Source organism: Marmota monax, unplaced genomic scaffold, assembly GCF_021218885.2.
Source record: "Marmota monax isolate L192 unplaced genomic scaffold, Marmota_monax_Labrador192_F-V1.1 WCK01_AAM20220418_F8-fsc00006, whole genome shotgun sequence".
Classification (NCBI taxonomy): Eukaryota; Metazoa; Chordata; class Mammalia; order Rodentia; family Sciuridae; genus Marmota; species Marmota monax.
The window spans coordinates 978283-996368 of NW_026693712.1; the positions used below are offsets into that span (position 1 = coordinate 978283).

General features: G+C 36.6%; 1 protein-coding gene across 2 annotated transcripts in view; it reads left to right on the forward strand.

Moving 5' to 3' along the window:
* Positions 1–18086, forward strand: part of Snx24 (sorting nexin 24) — a 157714-nt gene that overhangs the window by 73670 nt on the left and 65958 nt on the right. For both annotated transcript variants that reach the window (XM_046459993.2, XM_058584200.1), the window contains exon 2: positions 10869–10952. In XM_046459993.2, the coding sequence (XP_046315949.1) occupies positions 10869–10952 (84 nt within the window). The remainder of the gene's footprint in view (positions 1–10868; positions 10953–18086) is intronic.

The following is an 18086-nucleotide window of genomic DNA, read 5'->3' on the forward strand; positions in this document are numbered from 1 at the left end:
AGGTTCTGGCCAGAGTAGAGAGAACTCAAAAAAGAGTTGGCTCTGGGTGGAAAACAAGATTGGATGAATAATTGGAGCATATTCTGGGGCATTTTGGAAGCAGGTAGAAAAATTGGTCTTTTGTGCAGAAACTATGAGTTTGTGATAAAGAGGTGCTAAGGAGTTTGCATTCTTTTGTTCCTCTATATGACAAGCTTTTTCAACTACAAATAAACAACCTATGAGAAAGGTTGTCCTTGAATGCTTGTGAAAACTATCCTCTGCTTCCTAAGGGAGACTGTCTAGTTCTTTGTAATTAGCAATAATTATTCCTTTCATCAAAGCATTTTACAAAGTACCAAGGCAGTGGTTATCCAGCAAATTGGTTCAGAAGGTATTGTTGTGTCATTCTTATTTTATTAATGAAATGCTATGACTCAAAGATGTATCATGTTAGTAAGTAGTGTGTGTGTGTATATGTGTATATATATATATATATATATATATATATATATGTATACACATATAATTATAACATTGGAAACATACATTATTGTTTTCACTTTATAGAATTAATCAATACGGCATGGGAAATGATTATTTTACACAATAGATTGTATACATTTTAAAACCTTATCACTGTTCTCTCAAAGCAGGTTGTAAAGGATAATCATAAAATGTATATAGTAACTATCTTCTAGAATGTTTCATTGTTTTACATATGAGGTTTATTATTACAACAACTCAGCTAAGCAAAGAACTGGCAGTATTCACATTTTATTAAGTCAAAGTTATATTGAAACTAATGAAAAATCATGTAGCTAGTCAGCATGTGTGACCCAATATATTTGAATACATTTTTTCTCTCACACTGAATTGATTGATTGGTTTTGTGTCATATTGATGCAGCTTAAGAGGAGAAGAAAAATGAAGAATTTCATAATCAAATAATCAGTCAAGGAGCTGCTGCTAAAATTAGTCAGTACTAGGGTTTAAAAACGAAAACCTGGAGTTACACAAATGTCTGTAATCCTCTAATCCTACAAATAATAAACACAAGAAAATCTTTCCTTATAACCTTTCCAGAGAGATTTAAAACATTTAACAGGGATTACATTGTTATAGGATGTCTGAAATTAATATGTGTGCATGGGAGAAAATCAACATTATTTAAATATGTAAAAGGAAAACAAAGATATGTTAAGAACTTTCCAGAACCAGAAGTTAGCTAAAAGCAATTGTAATTACACAATTACATATGTGTAATCTCCATTTTTTGATGTCTGACTCTTTGAAAATCTCCATTGTTCTTCCACTTTGAAAGATGGACTTAGCTCACCCTAACCATGTATTTTTCTCCACACTTAATTTTCACTATGTATATGATTGTAATTTCATGAATATTTTTTTAAATTAACATTATGATTGTTTTTTCTGCATACTACTTTGCATATTGAACTCCCTTCTACATCCACCAACTTTTAGCAAAGTACACTCTACCAATTATATCAAAAGAGAAAATTTGTACCCCATTACAGACTCTCACCTCAGTCCCTTCCTGATTCATAAACTTTCTTTGGCTGGATATACCATTATTTTGTATAGTGATAAGGTTTTAAAATGCATACAATCTATGTATAAAAATAATTATCTTCCACTCTATATAGATTACTTCTATAAAGTGAGAACAATAATGTATGTTTCCAATGTTATAATTATATATGTGTGTGTGTGTATGTAATATTTTCATTATACAGTCAAGAAATGTATTTGTACATTCCTGTGGGTCATGGGAAACTGAGGCAGGAGGATCAGAAATTTGAGGCCAGCCTAAGTAATTTAGCAAGACACTAAAATTAAAAAAAGAGAGAAAAATGTGTTTGGGATTTTAGGGAAGGAAATGTTGCTTTATAAATTGCTAGATCTATACTGCTCCGTGCAAGCAATTCATGATTTTGTGGAACAGGAACTCTTTTCTTATTATTCTATAAACTGTACTAAATCATTGTTACCTTTAATTTGCTTTGTAGTTGAACCTTTACATTGTATATATATGTTTGTTCCTTTTTCTTGAAGTTTTTAAGCCCCTTTTTGGTTGAATGCAGGTTTTTAAGCCCCTTTTTGGTTGATGTCCATCTCATTCCACTGACTTTTCTACCTCCGTGTCCCCTCCCCTTTCCTCCTTCCCCTTTGCCCTATCTAGAATTTTTCAATTCCTACCATGCCCCACTCCCAATCCCCATTATGAATCAGCATTCTTATATCAGAGAAAACATTTGGCATTTGATTTTTGGGGATTGTCTAACTTCACTTAGTATTATATTCTCCAACTGCATGATTTTATTCTCTTTTAATGCTCTTTTAATCCATTGTGTATATATGCCACTTTTTTTTAATCCATTCATCCACCGAAGGGTATCTAGGTTGGCTCCACAGTTTAGCTATTGTGAATTGTACTGCTATGAATATTGATGTGGCGTGTCCCTGTAGTGTGCTGTTTTTAAGTTCTTTGGGTATAGACTGAGAAGAGGGATAGCTGGGTCAAATGGTGGTTCCATTCCCAGTTTTCCAAGGAATCTCCATACTGATTTCCATATTGGCTTCAACAATTTGCAGTCCCACCAGCAGCGTATGAGTGTGCCTTTCCCCCCACATCCTCACCAACACTTACGCTGTTTGTATTCTTAATAGCTGCCATTCTGACTGGAGTGAGATGAAATCTTAAAGTAGTTTTGATATGCATTTCTTTAATTGCTAGAGATGATGAACATTTTTTCATGTATTCGTTGATTGATTGTATATCATCTGGGTTTGATCCCCAGCACCACAAAAATTAAAAAATCACAACAGAAATTTATTTATCTAGTCTTGATCTCTTTGAATTTCTTTTTATAATTTAAATTTTCCAAAGAAGATTCCTGAAAGTATGTATGAAATAGAACTTTTGTGCTCCTGCATGTCTGAAAATAGCACTTTACTTTGCACAGGATAAAGATTTGGCAGGATGTGGAATTCTTTGTTAAAGACCATTCACTACAAACTTTGAAGGCTTTTAAAAGCTAAAATTTTAAACCAGCTTTTCAATAGATTTTGACATTTAGTGTGGCAGAGAAAAAGTTTAGGGTCATCCTAATTTTTGTTCCTGATTTTTTCCATCTGTATATTGGCAATGATTATTTCATTATTCTTAAAATTAAAAAAAGAAAAAGTTATTTAGGTGTGGATATTCTTCGCTTATTTTTCCCTAGGAATTTGGTGAATGCTTTGGATCTTTTCAGTGTAAGAAACTTTGGTTTCTTTTGTCTCTGAGTTTTGCTTTTCCTCTAATATTTTTGCTCTTTCATCGGGGAGTCTTCTAATTTTAGGTTGAATATTCATTCTTCCTTCCATCTTAATCTTCCTGATCAGCATTTTTGGGGTGTCCTGTTTGCTAACATAAGTTTTCTTTGAAAAGAAGAATCATATTGATGGACAGCCCCATCTACCTGCCTACCCATATACATACATAAATTCAATCATACCTGTTACATAGATATTCTGTGTGGCAGTTACTTAAAGAACATTTTTTATCAGTGTTTTGTTTTTAGCAATATGTCTTTCTTACAAACATTTGAAATTTTCTGAAATACAGATATCTTTAAAAATTGAGGGGGAAAAAGTAGCTGCTTTTGCTCCAACCAAAAAAGTATACTTAAATTAGTAATGTCTCTCATTTTTTCCATGTGGCATCTTAGAATAGAGGAAATATGATTTAAACCTCAGTACAGGAACAAAGCAAATTTTACACTGGATTTTTAAACTGTAAATTTACTTAATAATTGAATAATGATCCTTTTTTCCTTCACCCCCTCATAAAAACTGTGTATTATGAACTAATAACTTGTTGAGAACCTGGCTCCCAACAGGCACATAATAAACAGTTCCTTTAGAGATTTAACTTTTTTATAGTGAAGTAACAATCTTCTTTATTGATTATTTCTACTCAAGAAAGAGATCTGTTGACTTCAGTCCTGTAGTCAATATTTAGCACATCTTGTTCTGATTGAATAAGTATTAAATATACAATGTGTACAAGCACATGTGTGTGCATGACTGTGAGCATGTACGTAAACATATAAGTACAAGAAAAGCCATGTCCTAAGCAGATAATCGTCCTTCATGTCTTTCTCAGACAATATGCTGACTTAAACTACTTGGAATATTGAACTTAAAATTGTAATTTTATATAGAACTGCAATCTGTGATTGAATTATTTATTAGATGCTTCTAATTTGTTCCAGGGAAACTTTGTTTTTGTTTATCTTTGTTGGGAAGTAACTTTGTAAGATCTGAGCTTCTAGAAGAAAGAGACACTTAAGGTGGAAATTGAGTTAAGTACTTCCTCAGCTTACATTTATTTCTTAGATATGTATAAACCCACACTTTGAAATATTTTATCATTGTTTCCAGTATAATTTCAGAGGTGTTATCACAAAGGGAAAAAAAAATGGCTCTGATATGTACTAAAAGCCACACTTCAGAATCTTCCCTTTAAAGTAATGTCATTTGCTTTTCTTTTTAATTTTAGTTCTGTTGACTTAAAAATGTTTGCAGACACTGTGGCAAATATTTAGTCAAATGAACAAAATAATTAGTGTTTCTAAGTGGAAGCGTTAACACATTTATTTAACTGCATGAGGTTTCTCTTGCTTTGTTCAGAGGGATTTCTGTAAACCTCTGAGGGAAGATGTCCCCAGGAGTGGAAAGCTAAATGGGTAGGTTGGGTCCCATCCTGCTTTATGTGAAATGGTTTAAATGGCACCTTGTGCTACCATGCCATACACTTTGTTGAAATATGCCAAACAGTTCTCATTTTACTCATCAGATTGGGCAGAGTGACTCATGGTGTGTGTTGGTCAGGATGAGCCAGGAATTCCATACCCTTTTGATGACAGTGTAGAACTTTTGAGGAGGGAAATTTGACAAGATGTTTTATAATTCATCCTGTGTATTTATGTATGTGTATACATGCACAGGGATAAGGATGTTCTCTCTCTCTCCAATAAGACTATGAAAAAATTTAATGTCCACCTTGAAATCCTAGTTAAATAAATTATGATAAGATAATATCATACATAGGAATATTATATATAGGAGTACTTTGTAGCAATTGAAGAATGAGGTATATCAAAATACACCAGTAAAGATGTCTAAGAAGTATCACATGAAAAAGTAAAGTGGCTTAACTATATAGTATGTACTCAGGTGTGTAAGGAAAAACCCCTCCTACATGTATCTATACATACATAGCTTACCTGTGTATGGACAATTTTTGAAAGGATATTTAAGAAGCTTCTTAAGTTGGCAAGGATGTGGACAAATTCCTTATCTGAATGTCTTACGCTTTTCAGTTTACATCCTTTTGTAACTTTTATTTTTTTTCCAAGAGCACATACTATTTTTGAGGTAAAAAGTACCTCTGCCCTGCAGAGTTGTGTGCTTTTTATATTGACCAATGTCCTGATTTTAAATGTCCTCTTAAACTCACATAAATATAGTTACTTCATACTAGACAAAGGAGTCATAAACACTCCTGGAGGAAAAATAGCCTCTTCAACAAATGGTCCTGGGAAAACTGGAAATCCATATATAAGAGAATGAAAGTTAACCCCCATATCTCCCCTGCAAAAAACTCACCTCAGAATGGATCAAGGACTTAGGCATTAGACCAGATACCCTGCATCTACTGGAAGAAAATGCAGACCTAACTCTTCATTATATTGGCTTACAAATCAGGTTCCTCGACTCCTAAAGTTCAAGAAGTAAAATCAAGAATCAATAAATGGGATAGTATCAAACTAAAAAGCTTCTTTACAATAAAGGAAACAATCAAGAATGTGAAGAGAGAACCTACAGAATGGGAGAAAAATCTTTACCACCTGCACCTCAGATAGAGCATTAATCTATATCTGGACATATAAGGAACTCAAAAAATTTAACTCCAAAAAACCCAAATAACTCAATCAGTAAATGAGCAAAGGAATTGAATAGGCACTTCACAGAAGAAGAAATACAGTCAGTCAACAAATATATGAAAAAAAAGTTCAATATCACTAGCAATTAGAGAAATGCAAATTAAAACCACACTGAGGTTCCATTTCACTCTAGTCAGAATGGCAATTATCAAGAATACAAGCAACAATAATTATTGGTGAGGATGTGGAGGAAAGAGTACACTCATATATTGCTGGTGCACATTGGTGCAACCACTCTAGGAAGCAGTGCAGAAGTTCCTCAAAAAACTAGGAATGGAACCACCATTTGACCTGTTTATACCACTCCTTGGTATATATTCCAAAGGAGTTAAACCTACAATAACACATCAATGTTTATAATAGCTCATTCACAAGAGCTAAGCTATGGAACCAACATAGGTGCCCTTCACCAGATGAATGGATAAAGAAAATGTGTATATATATAAACAATAGAGTATTTATTACTCAGCTCTAAAAAAGAATGACTTCATGACTTTTGTCAGCAAATATATGAAAGTGATCTCCACTATCATGCTAAGTGAAATAAGCCAATCCCCCCAAAACCAAAGGTAAAATGTTCTCTCTGATATGTGGATGCTAACACATAACAAGGAGGGATGAATAGAAGTTCAGTGGATTTGACAAAGGGGAATTCTGAGAAAGGAGGGGGATAGGAATAGGAAAGACAATGGAATGAATCAAACATAACTTTTTTATGTTCTGATCTGAATACATGACTAGTGTAACTCCACATCATGTACAACCACAAGAATGGGGTCCTAATTAGAATAAGTTATACTCAATGTATGCATATATATCAAAATACACACTGCTGTCATATGTATCTAAAAAAATTCAAAAGGAAGAAACCTAGAAATAAATAAGTAAATAAATATCCTCTGGGAGTAAAGATCTTATGCCACTCTCCTATCTTCCCCAAGTGTTCTGTGTTCTGCAAAGTCCCCTCCAAAATCCAGAAGCTTGGAAGGAGCATGGAAAGAAGATACTGTCTTCACTCCAGAAATGTTTCTGGGCTTCCCCTACTTTGGGGTGTTTGCTTTTTCCTAATGAGGACTCTATTAGGGAGCCTGAATGTCAGGAGTCAGTATTGTGCACTGATTAAGACAGATTCAGCCAAACTGCAGGCTTCAAAATGTAGCTGTACTATAGTCAGTTGCTCATTCTCTCCATTTCCTTAATCTGTTTCTTTACCTGAGAAATAGGAGGGATGATAATGCCTATTTTATAAAGTTGTTGTGAGAATTAAATGAATCATTACTATAAGTACCATGATTGGAAAAGCCTGCATATAGTGAGTTCTATAAAAATACTTTTTGAAAATATTATTTGCCCCCCACCCATGCCATTTGTCCTTAACAATAGAGTGGGTTTTCCTGCAAAAAAAAAAAAAGTAATTTAAATGTATATACATTGAATCTTGGTTATTTATAGTAATCATAGAGAAAATTGCTATCAGACTTATCCTTTTTATTTCTGTGTAAGGAAAGATAGTGGAATGAATCAAACATAGCTTTTAAAATTTTTTTTTCCTTTTTTCTTGCCTATATTTCAAATTTTCTCTTTATTCCTGGTTTAAAACAATTCTATTACAAAACACCTTGGGTTTTTTCCATTGTGTTTCTTGTGCATAATCCATTGATCTTAATCTTGGATCTGTAAGTTTATAGTTTCCATCAAATTGGGGAAATTTTTGGCCATGATTTCTTCAAACATATTTGTCTTCATGTATCCTCACCACCCCTGCCACCCCCATCTCTCTTCTCCTTTAGGGATTCGGCTTCCACAGTTTGCTGTTTAGAGTTGTCTTATAGTTCACTTAGGCTGTTTCTTTGTCTACTTTTTAGGGCTTTTCCTCCTCTGTTTCATTTTGGAGAGTTGCTATGACTAGGTCTTCATCACAACCTTCACATTTGGAACATCTAATCTGCTGTTAATCCATCCAATATGTTATTATCACAAACGTTGGTGACTTCATCAGCTGGCCCCAAATCTGTTGTTCGGGTCTTTTCTCATTCCCTTTTACATGTCCACTGAACATCCTCAGCATTTCTTCTCGGTTTTTGTACAAAAACAATGTTAGGTGCTTTTGTCAAATGTCATTTCTGAATCAGTTTCGATTGATTGGTTTTTCTTCTCATTATGAGCTGTATTTTCCTGCTTCTTTTTGATTGGGAGATGTCTGATTTTGTGACTTTTATCTGATTGGGTGCTGGATATTATTACATTTCTAAAAATATTAACTCTGGTACACCCCGTTTCCTGTTGTTTACCTCAGGGTTCTGTTCCTCTCCCCGCCTTCCCTGACCATGTTGTCTGAGCTTCACTTGTCAAACTCAGTCTCTTACCCTGCTGTGCCACTCTTCAGACCCTCATTATATGTGGGCATTGTGATATGTGTCCATGTGCACGTGTGTGCACATGTGTGTGTGTGTGTGGGGGTCAGCCTCCCTACTACATAGGACAGGAGCTCCGTGAGGGCTTTGCTCTTGTCTGTCCTCGTCACTGCTGCATCCCAGAGCCTAGGACAACTCTCTGGCACATTTTAGGCCCTCAGAGAAGATCTGTTGAGTAAATAAACAAATAAATACCAGATACTATGCTGGGTGCCATTCAACACCATCCTGTGATGACACTGCCTTCCAAGGTAGTGACCTTAGAAGTCTGTCAGGAGAGCAAAGTGAGAAAGAGCTTTTTCTACGAAGCAGGGAGAATAGATGTTCGACAGTCGAAACAACTAAGGAGAAAGGTCTGGTACAGCTATTCAGGAAAATAGGGTTTATGAAAATGATTCCACTTTTTGCTTCTCTTGGCCATAGAAATCCTAGTTAACCAACTTCCTTTTAAAGATATTTTCCCTGAATTTAGAAGAAAAAAGTCTTAACAGTATTGGTATTCTGGATGTTTTTCCCACAGGCAACATGATAAAGCATTGAAGTTTATCATGTACTTTCCTTGTGTGTCTGTATACATCCTCCATCCCTCTGCCTCCAATGTGAACTTGGTGCTGGTGGAAAGGAATCGTGGAGCCTTGGTGTTGGAACTCTCTGATCAGGAGGAGGGGTGACCTTCCCTGGTGCAGCCATTTCAGTATGTCTTGTAATTTCACCTTCAAGGAGGCACTTGAAGGGCTGACCTAGTATGGAGAGCCTGGCTGAGTCTTCAACCTTCTCTCTGCTATATGGATTCTGTGACAAATGTGCCAATTAAAGTGGTGGCTTTGTGATGAAGCCTCAAGTAACGAGACCCAGAACGTATCTTCGTTTACTTCACATGGCTCAGCAGATGGAAACTACTTTCATTGCTACCACATTGTCCTGATTTAAATCAGGGTCCTGACACTGAAAAGGGAACTCTGCAGCCGATTAGCCAAGCCCCAAGTTAAAACTGTGTTGCTCTTGTTTGTATTTCTCAGGGTGTTTTCCTGATTCTATTTCTGGCAGAGTCTTTGAAGAAGAATAGTTTTCTTTTGTGAATTAGTAAATGGAATTTTTTTTTTAAAAAAAATAATGGATGTGTATCTGAGAGCTTGAAGTATATGCATGTGCTTTTTGAAGAAAATATTTTCATTAATTCACCAAAGAAAAGTATTTGTTTAGGAAGATTTCTTGAAAAAAAAAGTTAAGATAAAATATCCTTTAAATTGGTAAAAATTTCCCATGTATTTAAAAACAGGTTATGTAAACCAAATTGGCAACAGAATATTTTGCTTCTAGTTCAAGGAAGCACAAAAATGCTTCATGTTTCATGACCTAATTTCTGGCTTTCTAAAATAATCATATTTACATATAAGGCAGAAATATAGAACCATAGAGATCTATTTTTTGAATGAAAGCATGTGATGTTGTATCTTACATGTTCAATTTGAATTGTTCTTATTTTTAGGCTTAAAATAAGTATGCTTTTAATATTCTTTAGTGCCATGTGATTTTAACTACAGCTTATTTTTCTTTCCAAAAGTCACTTAAAACAGGAAATGAGGCTTACCAAGTACTTGAACAATATTCTTTCATCTTGGTATTTACAAACTCTCACTTAGAAAAACAAGGCTCATATGCAAACTTTTGGAATAACAGAGCACCTGCTCTTGAGTTCCTGCCAAGCATCCCTCCCCACTCAACCTGAACATTGTATTTTCATGAGCATTTCACAATATTTCTCATCCCTGTTCCCAGTCTTGACCCACTGACCCAAGAATCAAGAAAATGTCATGTTAGTGCCTACTAATTAGTGCACCCAGAGAGCCTTTTCATCTGGCCTTTCAACCTTCTGGAGGAAGGAGCACAAGCTGTCACTTGCATCATGCAGGGAAAATGAGCCTTTACTACATTTTCCCTGTTTTGCAAACAGCCGAATAAGCCCAGCTGAGCTAGAGATGAATATGCAGGTTAGGAAGAAATTAACCTAAAATGCACTAGTGTTTGCATGACAGTGTTACAGATGAGACAGTACTGCTTTGTTGAAATACCCCTAATGGACTTCCACAAGCCTGAGTTTTTTAACTCCAGTATTGCTGTTGCCTCACACTTTCATTTCAAAATTATCATAATCATCTGATGAAGTTATTTTAAGGTTAAAAATAAAACAGTTAAAAAAATGAGTAGCATTTCAATGCATTGAAGTTTCCCTTGTTTTAAGACATGTTTTTGGAGAATGCTATAGTTTGTTTGTGAGCATATTTCGTTTGAGTGCTCATTAATCAGTGCTGTTGGGCCAGGGTCTCCTGAGCCTTCTGGGTTTGGGGGGAATCAGCTACTGTAATTAAAGGGATGAAATATATCATGGTCACAAACTTACTGCATCAGACAATTGAGGGTTTTATACTAGTAGAATTAATCTCTTTAATTTTTTCCTTAGGTGTTTAAGATAGAAGTGCTAATGAATGGAAGAAAACATTTTGTTGAAAAAAGGTACAGCGAATTTCATGCCTTGCACAAAAAGGTAACCTTTGGTTTTTGTTCTTTGCCTCCTTTTCTCTATATGGCAGATGATATAATGTTAAGACTCCTTTCTGTGGTTCTAGGAGCACTAATATTTCTTGTGTATACATGGTTTCTATTATCATGATGTAAATTTCATTTTAAAATGGATTATTCAGTCTCTTAAAGGTGTGCTTCCTGTGTAGATGGGGTTTCTCTTGGGATCATTTGCATATACAAATCTGAGGCTGCAAACCATTTGTAGTATACTGCATTAAATGTTATAGCTTCTGAAAGAATAAGACCCAGACCCTGTTTTATCCATGAAATATTCTTAATGTTCTGTGCAAAAGGGAAAAGCAAAGTAAACTATCATTTTATGGAACAAATTTATTAAACTCAACTTTTATGTACCTGGATAAGATAATATACATGTATATACATTTTCAAGATTGGGGAACACATGCAAAAGAGGATCATAGATCCTCACCTTCTTTTGAGTTGTAAAGGGCCGTTATAAAAGACTGATGTTTCAGTTCTAGAATCTATTTCTCTAAAAGTCTTATATAAAGGAAACAGAATGTAAAAGCAATAACTGAGTTGTAGGGGAAAATGATCAGTAATGAATAGAAAAGTGAACAGTTTTTATCTTTTAACCAAATTTAATTTTTTGCAGGTTACAAATTATTATGGGGGTGCTGAAATTATCTTAATTAGAAATACCTTGTGAAATTGCTCAGAAAATTAACCATATATGAGTCAGTGAAATTTTACTATTTTTTTCATATGTATGAAATATATACGTACATGTCAATATGTATATATGTATTTACCCACCCACATGGACTGTATATATAAAATATATACATACACATACAATGTATGACATAATTCAGTCTCCTTATTGATTAGGTGAGAATTAGATGATTAGATACTGAGTACATATTAAGAAAGAGAGTCATTTTTTAAAAAAGATTTCATTAATGACCTCTTCAATTTTCTGGGAAATATCATTGCATAAATAATTTGTGATGGTGTACTAACTCTGTATTTAAACTTTTTAAACATTTTTTTAAATTAAGTTTTCCCACTGTGTTTAATCAGAAAAATGGAGAATTGAGTATAAACTTTAACAGAATATTGTTGGGAGGTTAGTGAGCCTGTTGCTCTCTGTTTTCCTTTAAGGGGAGCTCCAGGTTGTCTGTATGCTTCTCTGTTAGGACAGCAAGGGATAATTCACAATGAATCCTCCAGTTCAAATTTTGTTAAGCTCAGGTTCACTTTCAAAAAAAAAAAAAAAAAAAGAATTACAGGTGAATAGCTATTTAGGCCAGGTTTTGCCAGCAAATTTTCCAAAGCACCAATTCCAGAGGCTCAAAGAGAAACAAACCTGAAATCTAGGTTTCACTTCCTTCTCATGGAATTCTGTTTTCATTCATTTTTTGAAGGAAACAGGCTCTGGAGAGGTTCTGCTGGATACCTAATGACTTAGTCTCTCCAAGGAGAGAGAGTAAGACCAGCTCTCCCCCCATACCCCACTCATCTTCTGCCAACCAGTCTGGACTAGGCAACCTGTCATGTGTAGGTTCCTTCCTAACTGCCTGGGTCAGCACCCAGTACTGCATGACCCGACAAAGCCCAGCTCTTCTCTCCAGATACTGGGATCGGCTCACAGGAAGCACAGCTGGGTGATTGCCAATTAGGCCAGCTCTGAGCAGGCTGCCCAGGCTGCTGGAATGGAGGCTCACTCACCCTCTTCTCTAATTCAGTTTGTTTTCCTCTGCAGCAAAGGACCTTCTCCCCAGTGATCTAGGCAATTCTTAGGTATTTGAAATCAGAAAAAAATTCCTAGATTTATTAGGACTTGCTCTCCTCTCAATTTCTACAGTTCTATTAATAATTTTAGCTAGTCTCATAATTCCATAACAAAGTTTGCTAGAATTAAAACAGAACAAATTATCAAATTCTTCAATTTTGCATATTTCTAGCAGCTTTGTTAAAATATTTGTGATATCATTACAGGGACATAGAGACAAAAATAGGTTTGTGGGACAGAGTTTTAGTTGGGATGCACTATCTAATCTTCTGCATTCTAGAGGTGATAGCCTCTGCTAGAAAAGTCATCTTTACTTATATTAAAGAGGTAAAGTTTCCTCTACTTGCCCCATTTGACTGTATTAGATTTCACAAAATGCTAACTATAGAGGCGATTAAATACAAGTAGTAGTAAGAAGTAAAAAGAAAAATCATTCTGTAATCTTGATTGTAAAAGTGTGTGCTAAGGATTAAATGGGTAAAAAAAAATTAATCCAAATATTGTACACAGCTTTATTGATTCTGTTGCCCATGTGTGGCCTCATTCTCTTTCTACAGTTTTCCATATTTGAATTTTGTAACAGGATATGAATGTTATATGTTTACCAAGAATTATGTTCCCTTAAATGTAGTTGAATCGATTGTCATTTAATTTTCTTGAAATATTCAACTATTTCTGCAGTGTATGTAATTTATTCTCTCACCTATCTTGATTTTTCTTACCTTTTACATTACATTTCACTTTTGCTTAAAGTGTTTAACCAGCGTCCCCAAGTTGACTCTAAATAACATATGAGCTATTTGCAAGTGCTTTGCACCTTTAGGATAATGAATGAATAGCTTCTGTCCATGCACCACAGCAACACACACACACACACACACACACACACACACACACACAATGCCGCCTAGCTGATTGTCATTGCTGATTTAAAGGCAGAAACTAAAACCGTTACCTACAGTTTGGATAGTGTTAAAGAAAGTCCTTAATGCTTATTACTTCTCCTGAACTTTTGTAATTGTACTTGTTAAAGTACTGTTTACATCTTTCTTAGAATTGTTTTTCTAACATTTGGAAAAATGTAAGAATTTCTTTCTACGTGTGCATTGTTTTTCTCCCTTCATCATGCTTTTAAATTATAAACCGAACTCTTTTTAAAATTATTTTTTTGTATTTGTAGATGGACACAATACCTTTATTTTATTTAGTTTTATGTGGTACTGAGGATCAAATTCAGTGCCTCACACGTGCTAGGCAAGTGCTCTATCACTGAGCTACAGCCACAGCCCCATAGCAGATTTTTAATGTAACTGGCAAGCATGAGAGTGTAAGGTTCACAGCACCCCATTAACTTGAACTTTATTTCTTCAAAAATTGTGTTTGTTTATTTGGCAGCACATATGCCTTGTTATTGTTGAATTGGTATCTCTTTAGTTTACTTAATAGTTGTATCTTTTTTTTCAAATTGTCTATTTATGTGTGTTCTCATTTATCTACCTGGTCTTATTGTTTTTGCTTATTATTTTGTGTGGCCTTGAAATAAAATATTAGTCATTTGCTGAAAGTATATTTTACCTAGTGGCTATTTAATTTTTGTTATGAAGTTATTTTAATTTGAAAAAAATTTTATATTTTTATGTTTTATAATATGTCCATTTTTACTCTTTTAAATTTGTCATTTCTTCTAGAACTATGATGAGTATTTGATTCTTTTTTTTTTTTTTTTAAGTTTCTATAGATTGTTATTTTTTCAAGTGTGAACTCTGGACCACCTAAGTGCTGATTTCAGGATGCCAATCAGACTCTGATGCAGCTCAGAAATCTGCTTATTAAACCAGCCCCCCAGAGGATCTTAATGCTGGTTCATGTTTGATAAATTCTATTGTGGGTTATATTTTTAAAGAAATTACTTATGACACGGCCCCTCTCACCTATCACACACACACACACACACACACACACACACACACACACACCCACAAGGTGTAGAGCCATACTGCTCAAGGTTTTAAGCCTCAAAGTGCTTCCCTACATTCTCTTGCCTGCATTATCCAGAATGTCACTAAGTCCTGTTGATTCATTCTTCCAAATATCTATAACATATACCACTTTATTTTTCATTGTGTACTCCTGCCATCCCAGTCCAAAGCTACTGTGGATTAGTGTTGCATTACCCATTTCTGATTCCTGTCTTCTTTCCATTCTCTGCTCATGCAGTTTTCCTAAAGCACCATTTCCATCTCAATTCTTGCACTCATTCTGAAATAGGCCTGTATTGTCTGCCACACTGTAGACATTGACTCTCAAGGCCCATATTCTTAAACCTCGAATGGTATCCTAGTGTCACTATAACACTAAGTGTCACCAAGCACTTAATGGCTTAAACCAACATGCCTTTATTATTTCACTCCAAATGGGTTGGCAGGACTACATTCCTTCTGGGGGCCTTTAGGAGAAAACCAGTTTTGCCTTTTCCAGCTTTGAGAAGCTGCCTACCTTCCTTGGTTCATGGTCCTCTTTGATATTCAAAGCCAGCAATCACGTTCCTCCAGCTTCCGCTTCCACCATAACATCTGCTGTCACATCTCCTCTCTTTGATTTTGACACACCTGCCTCCCCCTGTGGTAGCACTGAGCCCAGTAATCCAGGAAAGGCATCCTATTTCAAGATCCTTTGTTTAAATCTCATCTGTAAAGCTCCCTTTTCCATATAAGGGAATATATTTTTAGATCCTAGGGTTTAGGGATTCTTGGGCATCATTGAGGAAACCATTATTCTGTCTTCCTCAAACTCTTTGCTGGGCTGGTCTTATTTCTCACTGTTCCTCCTAAGAAAATGTCAGCCCAGCCACTCTGTCTCTCCCTGCACCCAGGTATCTGCTGTGAAAATCACCACCTCTCTCTCTTGTCAGGCTGAACATCCTTCTGTGTTCTGACCATTCCAACCAATCCAAGATGGGTCAGTTTCTCCTTCTTCCTTCCATGCCAGCTTCCTTGGTTCCCTAATGTCTTTGTCCTGGAATCTCTTCCATTTAGAATAGAAATTTCTACTTAAACACTCAAAACATCTAAGATAACTAAATCTTAGTCATCCCTAAATTTTGTCAAATTAGAAGATAATTTTGTTTTAAAGGAGGGACCAAGCCTTATCTTTTGTATCTTTCTTGCTGTTAGAGTGTTGGGCACATCTTAGGCATTGAATGAATATTTGGCAAATGGGATATTTGGAGAACTCCCTGCATGTTCTCATGTGGAAGTTTATTCCACTGAAGTTTGACTGCTGGTCCCAATAGACCTACCTGGTTCCTTCATAGCTCCCACTGTGCTAGCACAGGATAGGAAAAACCCCACTGCCACCCTGAAACAAAGCAAGGCCCCCCTCCCTCATTCTTTGTAGCAGGGTGCCCTTTCTGCAGGTCAAGCAAGTCTTCTGTAAGCCCTCAAGCTTGTAAATGCCTCCCCTATGCCCCATCTGCCCCTGTCCATGACCCCAGACAGCCAATTAATTTACCATTTTCAGTGTTGGTGCTTGAGAGGAGTTTTACCTTTGTAGACCCCCAGATCTCATGCACGGGCAGGAAAACCTTCCCTGCAATGCAAACTGTTAAGCATATTTTAGTTTTCCTGCCTTCCCAGCTGTTTTCTGTCAGTTCCAGCCCACCCTTTTTATTCACCAAAGTTTTCAGTGAAACATGGTGCTGGTTCTCTTTAACGTTAACTGTCCTCATTTTTGTTATTGCCTACATTGGGCTTGAGTCAAATAGTGCATTCTCTTCTATTTAATTTAATGAAGCACACATTTCAGAAGAACCAGAAAACTGCTGCATGGGATCGGACTGAGTACCACGTCATGCAGTGCGTCTCTAAAGGGAACCCCGAGAGAATGGGGGTGATGATATACAGGGAGGGTCGTCTTGCTGCTTTAAATTCTTTTCTTTTCCGTTGTTTTTATTCATGTGTTTTGGACAAACTATTTCCCATCCTTTCTGTGGAACATGGTTGATTTTTTCTAACCAATGTGTATGCCAGTGTCTATACAGATTAAGTTCTATGTAGATCCTAACAGGATAGTAAGGAAAAGGAAGCAGTGGCATCAGGAGAAGAGGATTGTGTTTGTGGGTATCTTGGAATCTGGTACTTATCTGCGTGGATCAGAAAGGCCGTGTGCCCGGACGCGGCTGGGCTGGGACAGTTAATCATCTGAGGAAGCGGCAGAGGAGTATTCATCTTGCAAGCAGCTGAGCCCTACTGGAAACACATTGTCCCGGGTTTGTCTCTCATCTAAAGCAATCCATTACTCACCCGCCAGTGTCACAGGTCCGGCCGCAGCGATGATGGGCTTCCTCAGCACTGCTCACATAAATAAAAAGGAAAAATGTTTTCAGTGCTGTATCTGTGGGATTCAAAAAAAAAAAAATCAAAAGAGAGAGGAGACAGATAATGGAGTTGATTTTCTGAAATATAAGACAAATTGTGATTCAATAATTTCAAAGAAAATTTCTATGTGTGTAAATGGAAACTTAGCAAGCTTATTACCACAGAAAAATTGAGCATCTTGACCTCGTTCTTGTTGGGGAAATCCCTCAAGTAGCACAGAGATGAGATAGCTGTCTGTTCCCTCGCAGGCAGTGCTGAATTCCTCCCTCCTCCTCTCTGGCACTGTCCTCTTCCCCCAGCCCTGGATCGGACAGTAGGTGAACCCCTTTTACAGAACAAAGCCCACCTTAGGCCACCAGCCCCCTCCGTGTCTATCCAACCGTACTCTTCCTCTCAGGAGTCCTTCTAGGGAACCCCATGCTTCCCTTGGTACCCCTCCTCTCGAGTACCTATGGTCATTGTGTGGTCTGGTGGTGCCCTGCCCCTTCTTCTTGAAACATTTTTCTAGAGAACTTGCTTTTCACTCTCCCCCATCCTCTGCCCTCCCCTCAGAGTTGGGTCTCTCAGCCTTGGCCCTCCTTGTATTTTTCCATTGCAGCATGATAAATTACCACAACCACAGACATATAAGCTTAAAACAACAGAAATTATCTCTAAGACTCTGTGGGTCGGGAGGCCAGGCCCAGGGGTCCTGGGTTCTCTGCTGAGCATCCCACCTGGCTGAAATCAAGGTGCTGACCAAGGGTGTGGACTCTGAAGCTCAGAGTCTTTCTTCTGAGGTCATTCAGGTGGACTTCCATGCCTTGTAGTTGCAACACTGAGTCCCCCACCCCTTTCTTTCTTTCCTTTTTTGTTTTTTTGGTGGCTGTTGGCCAAAGGTAGGTTTCAGCTCCCAGAGACCATCCTTGGGTCCCAGCCAGGTGATACTCTTACAGCATGGCAGCCTGCTATGACTGAGGCTTGT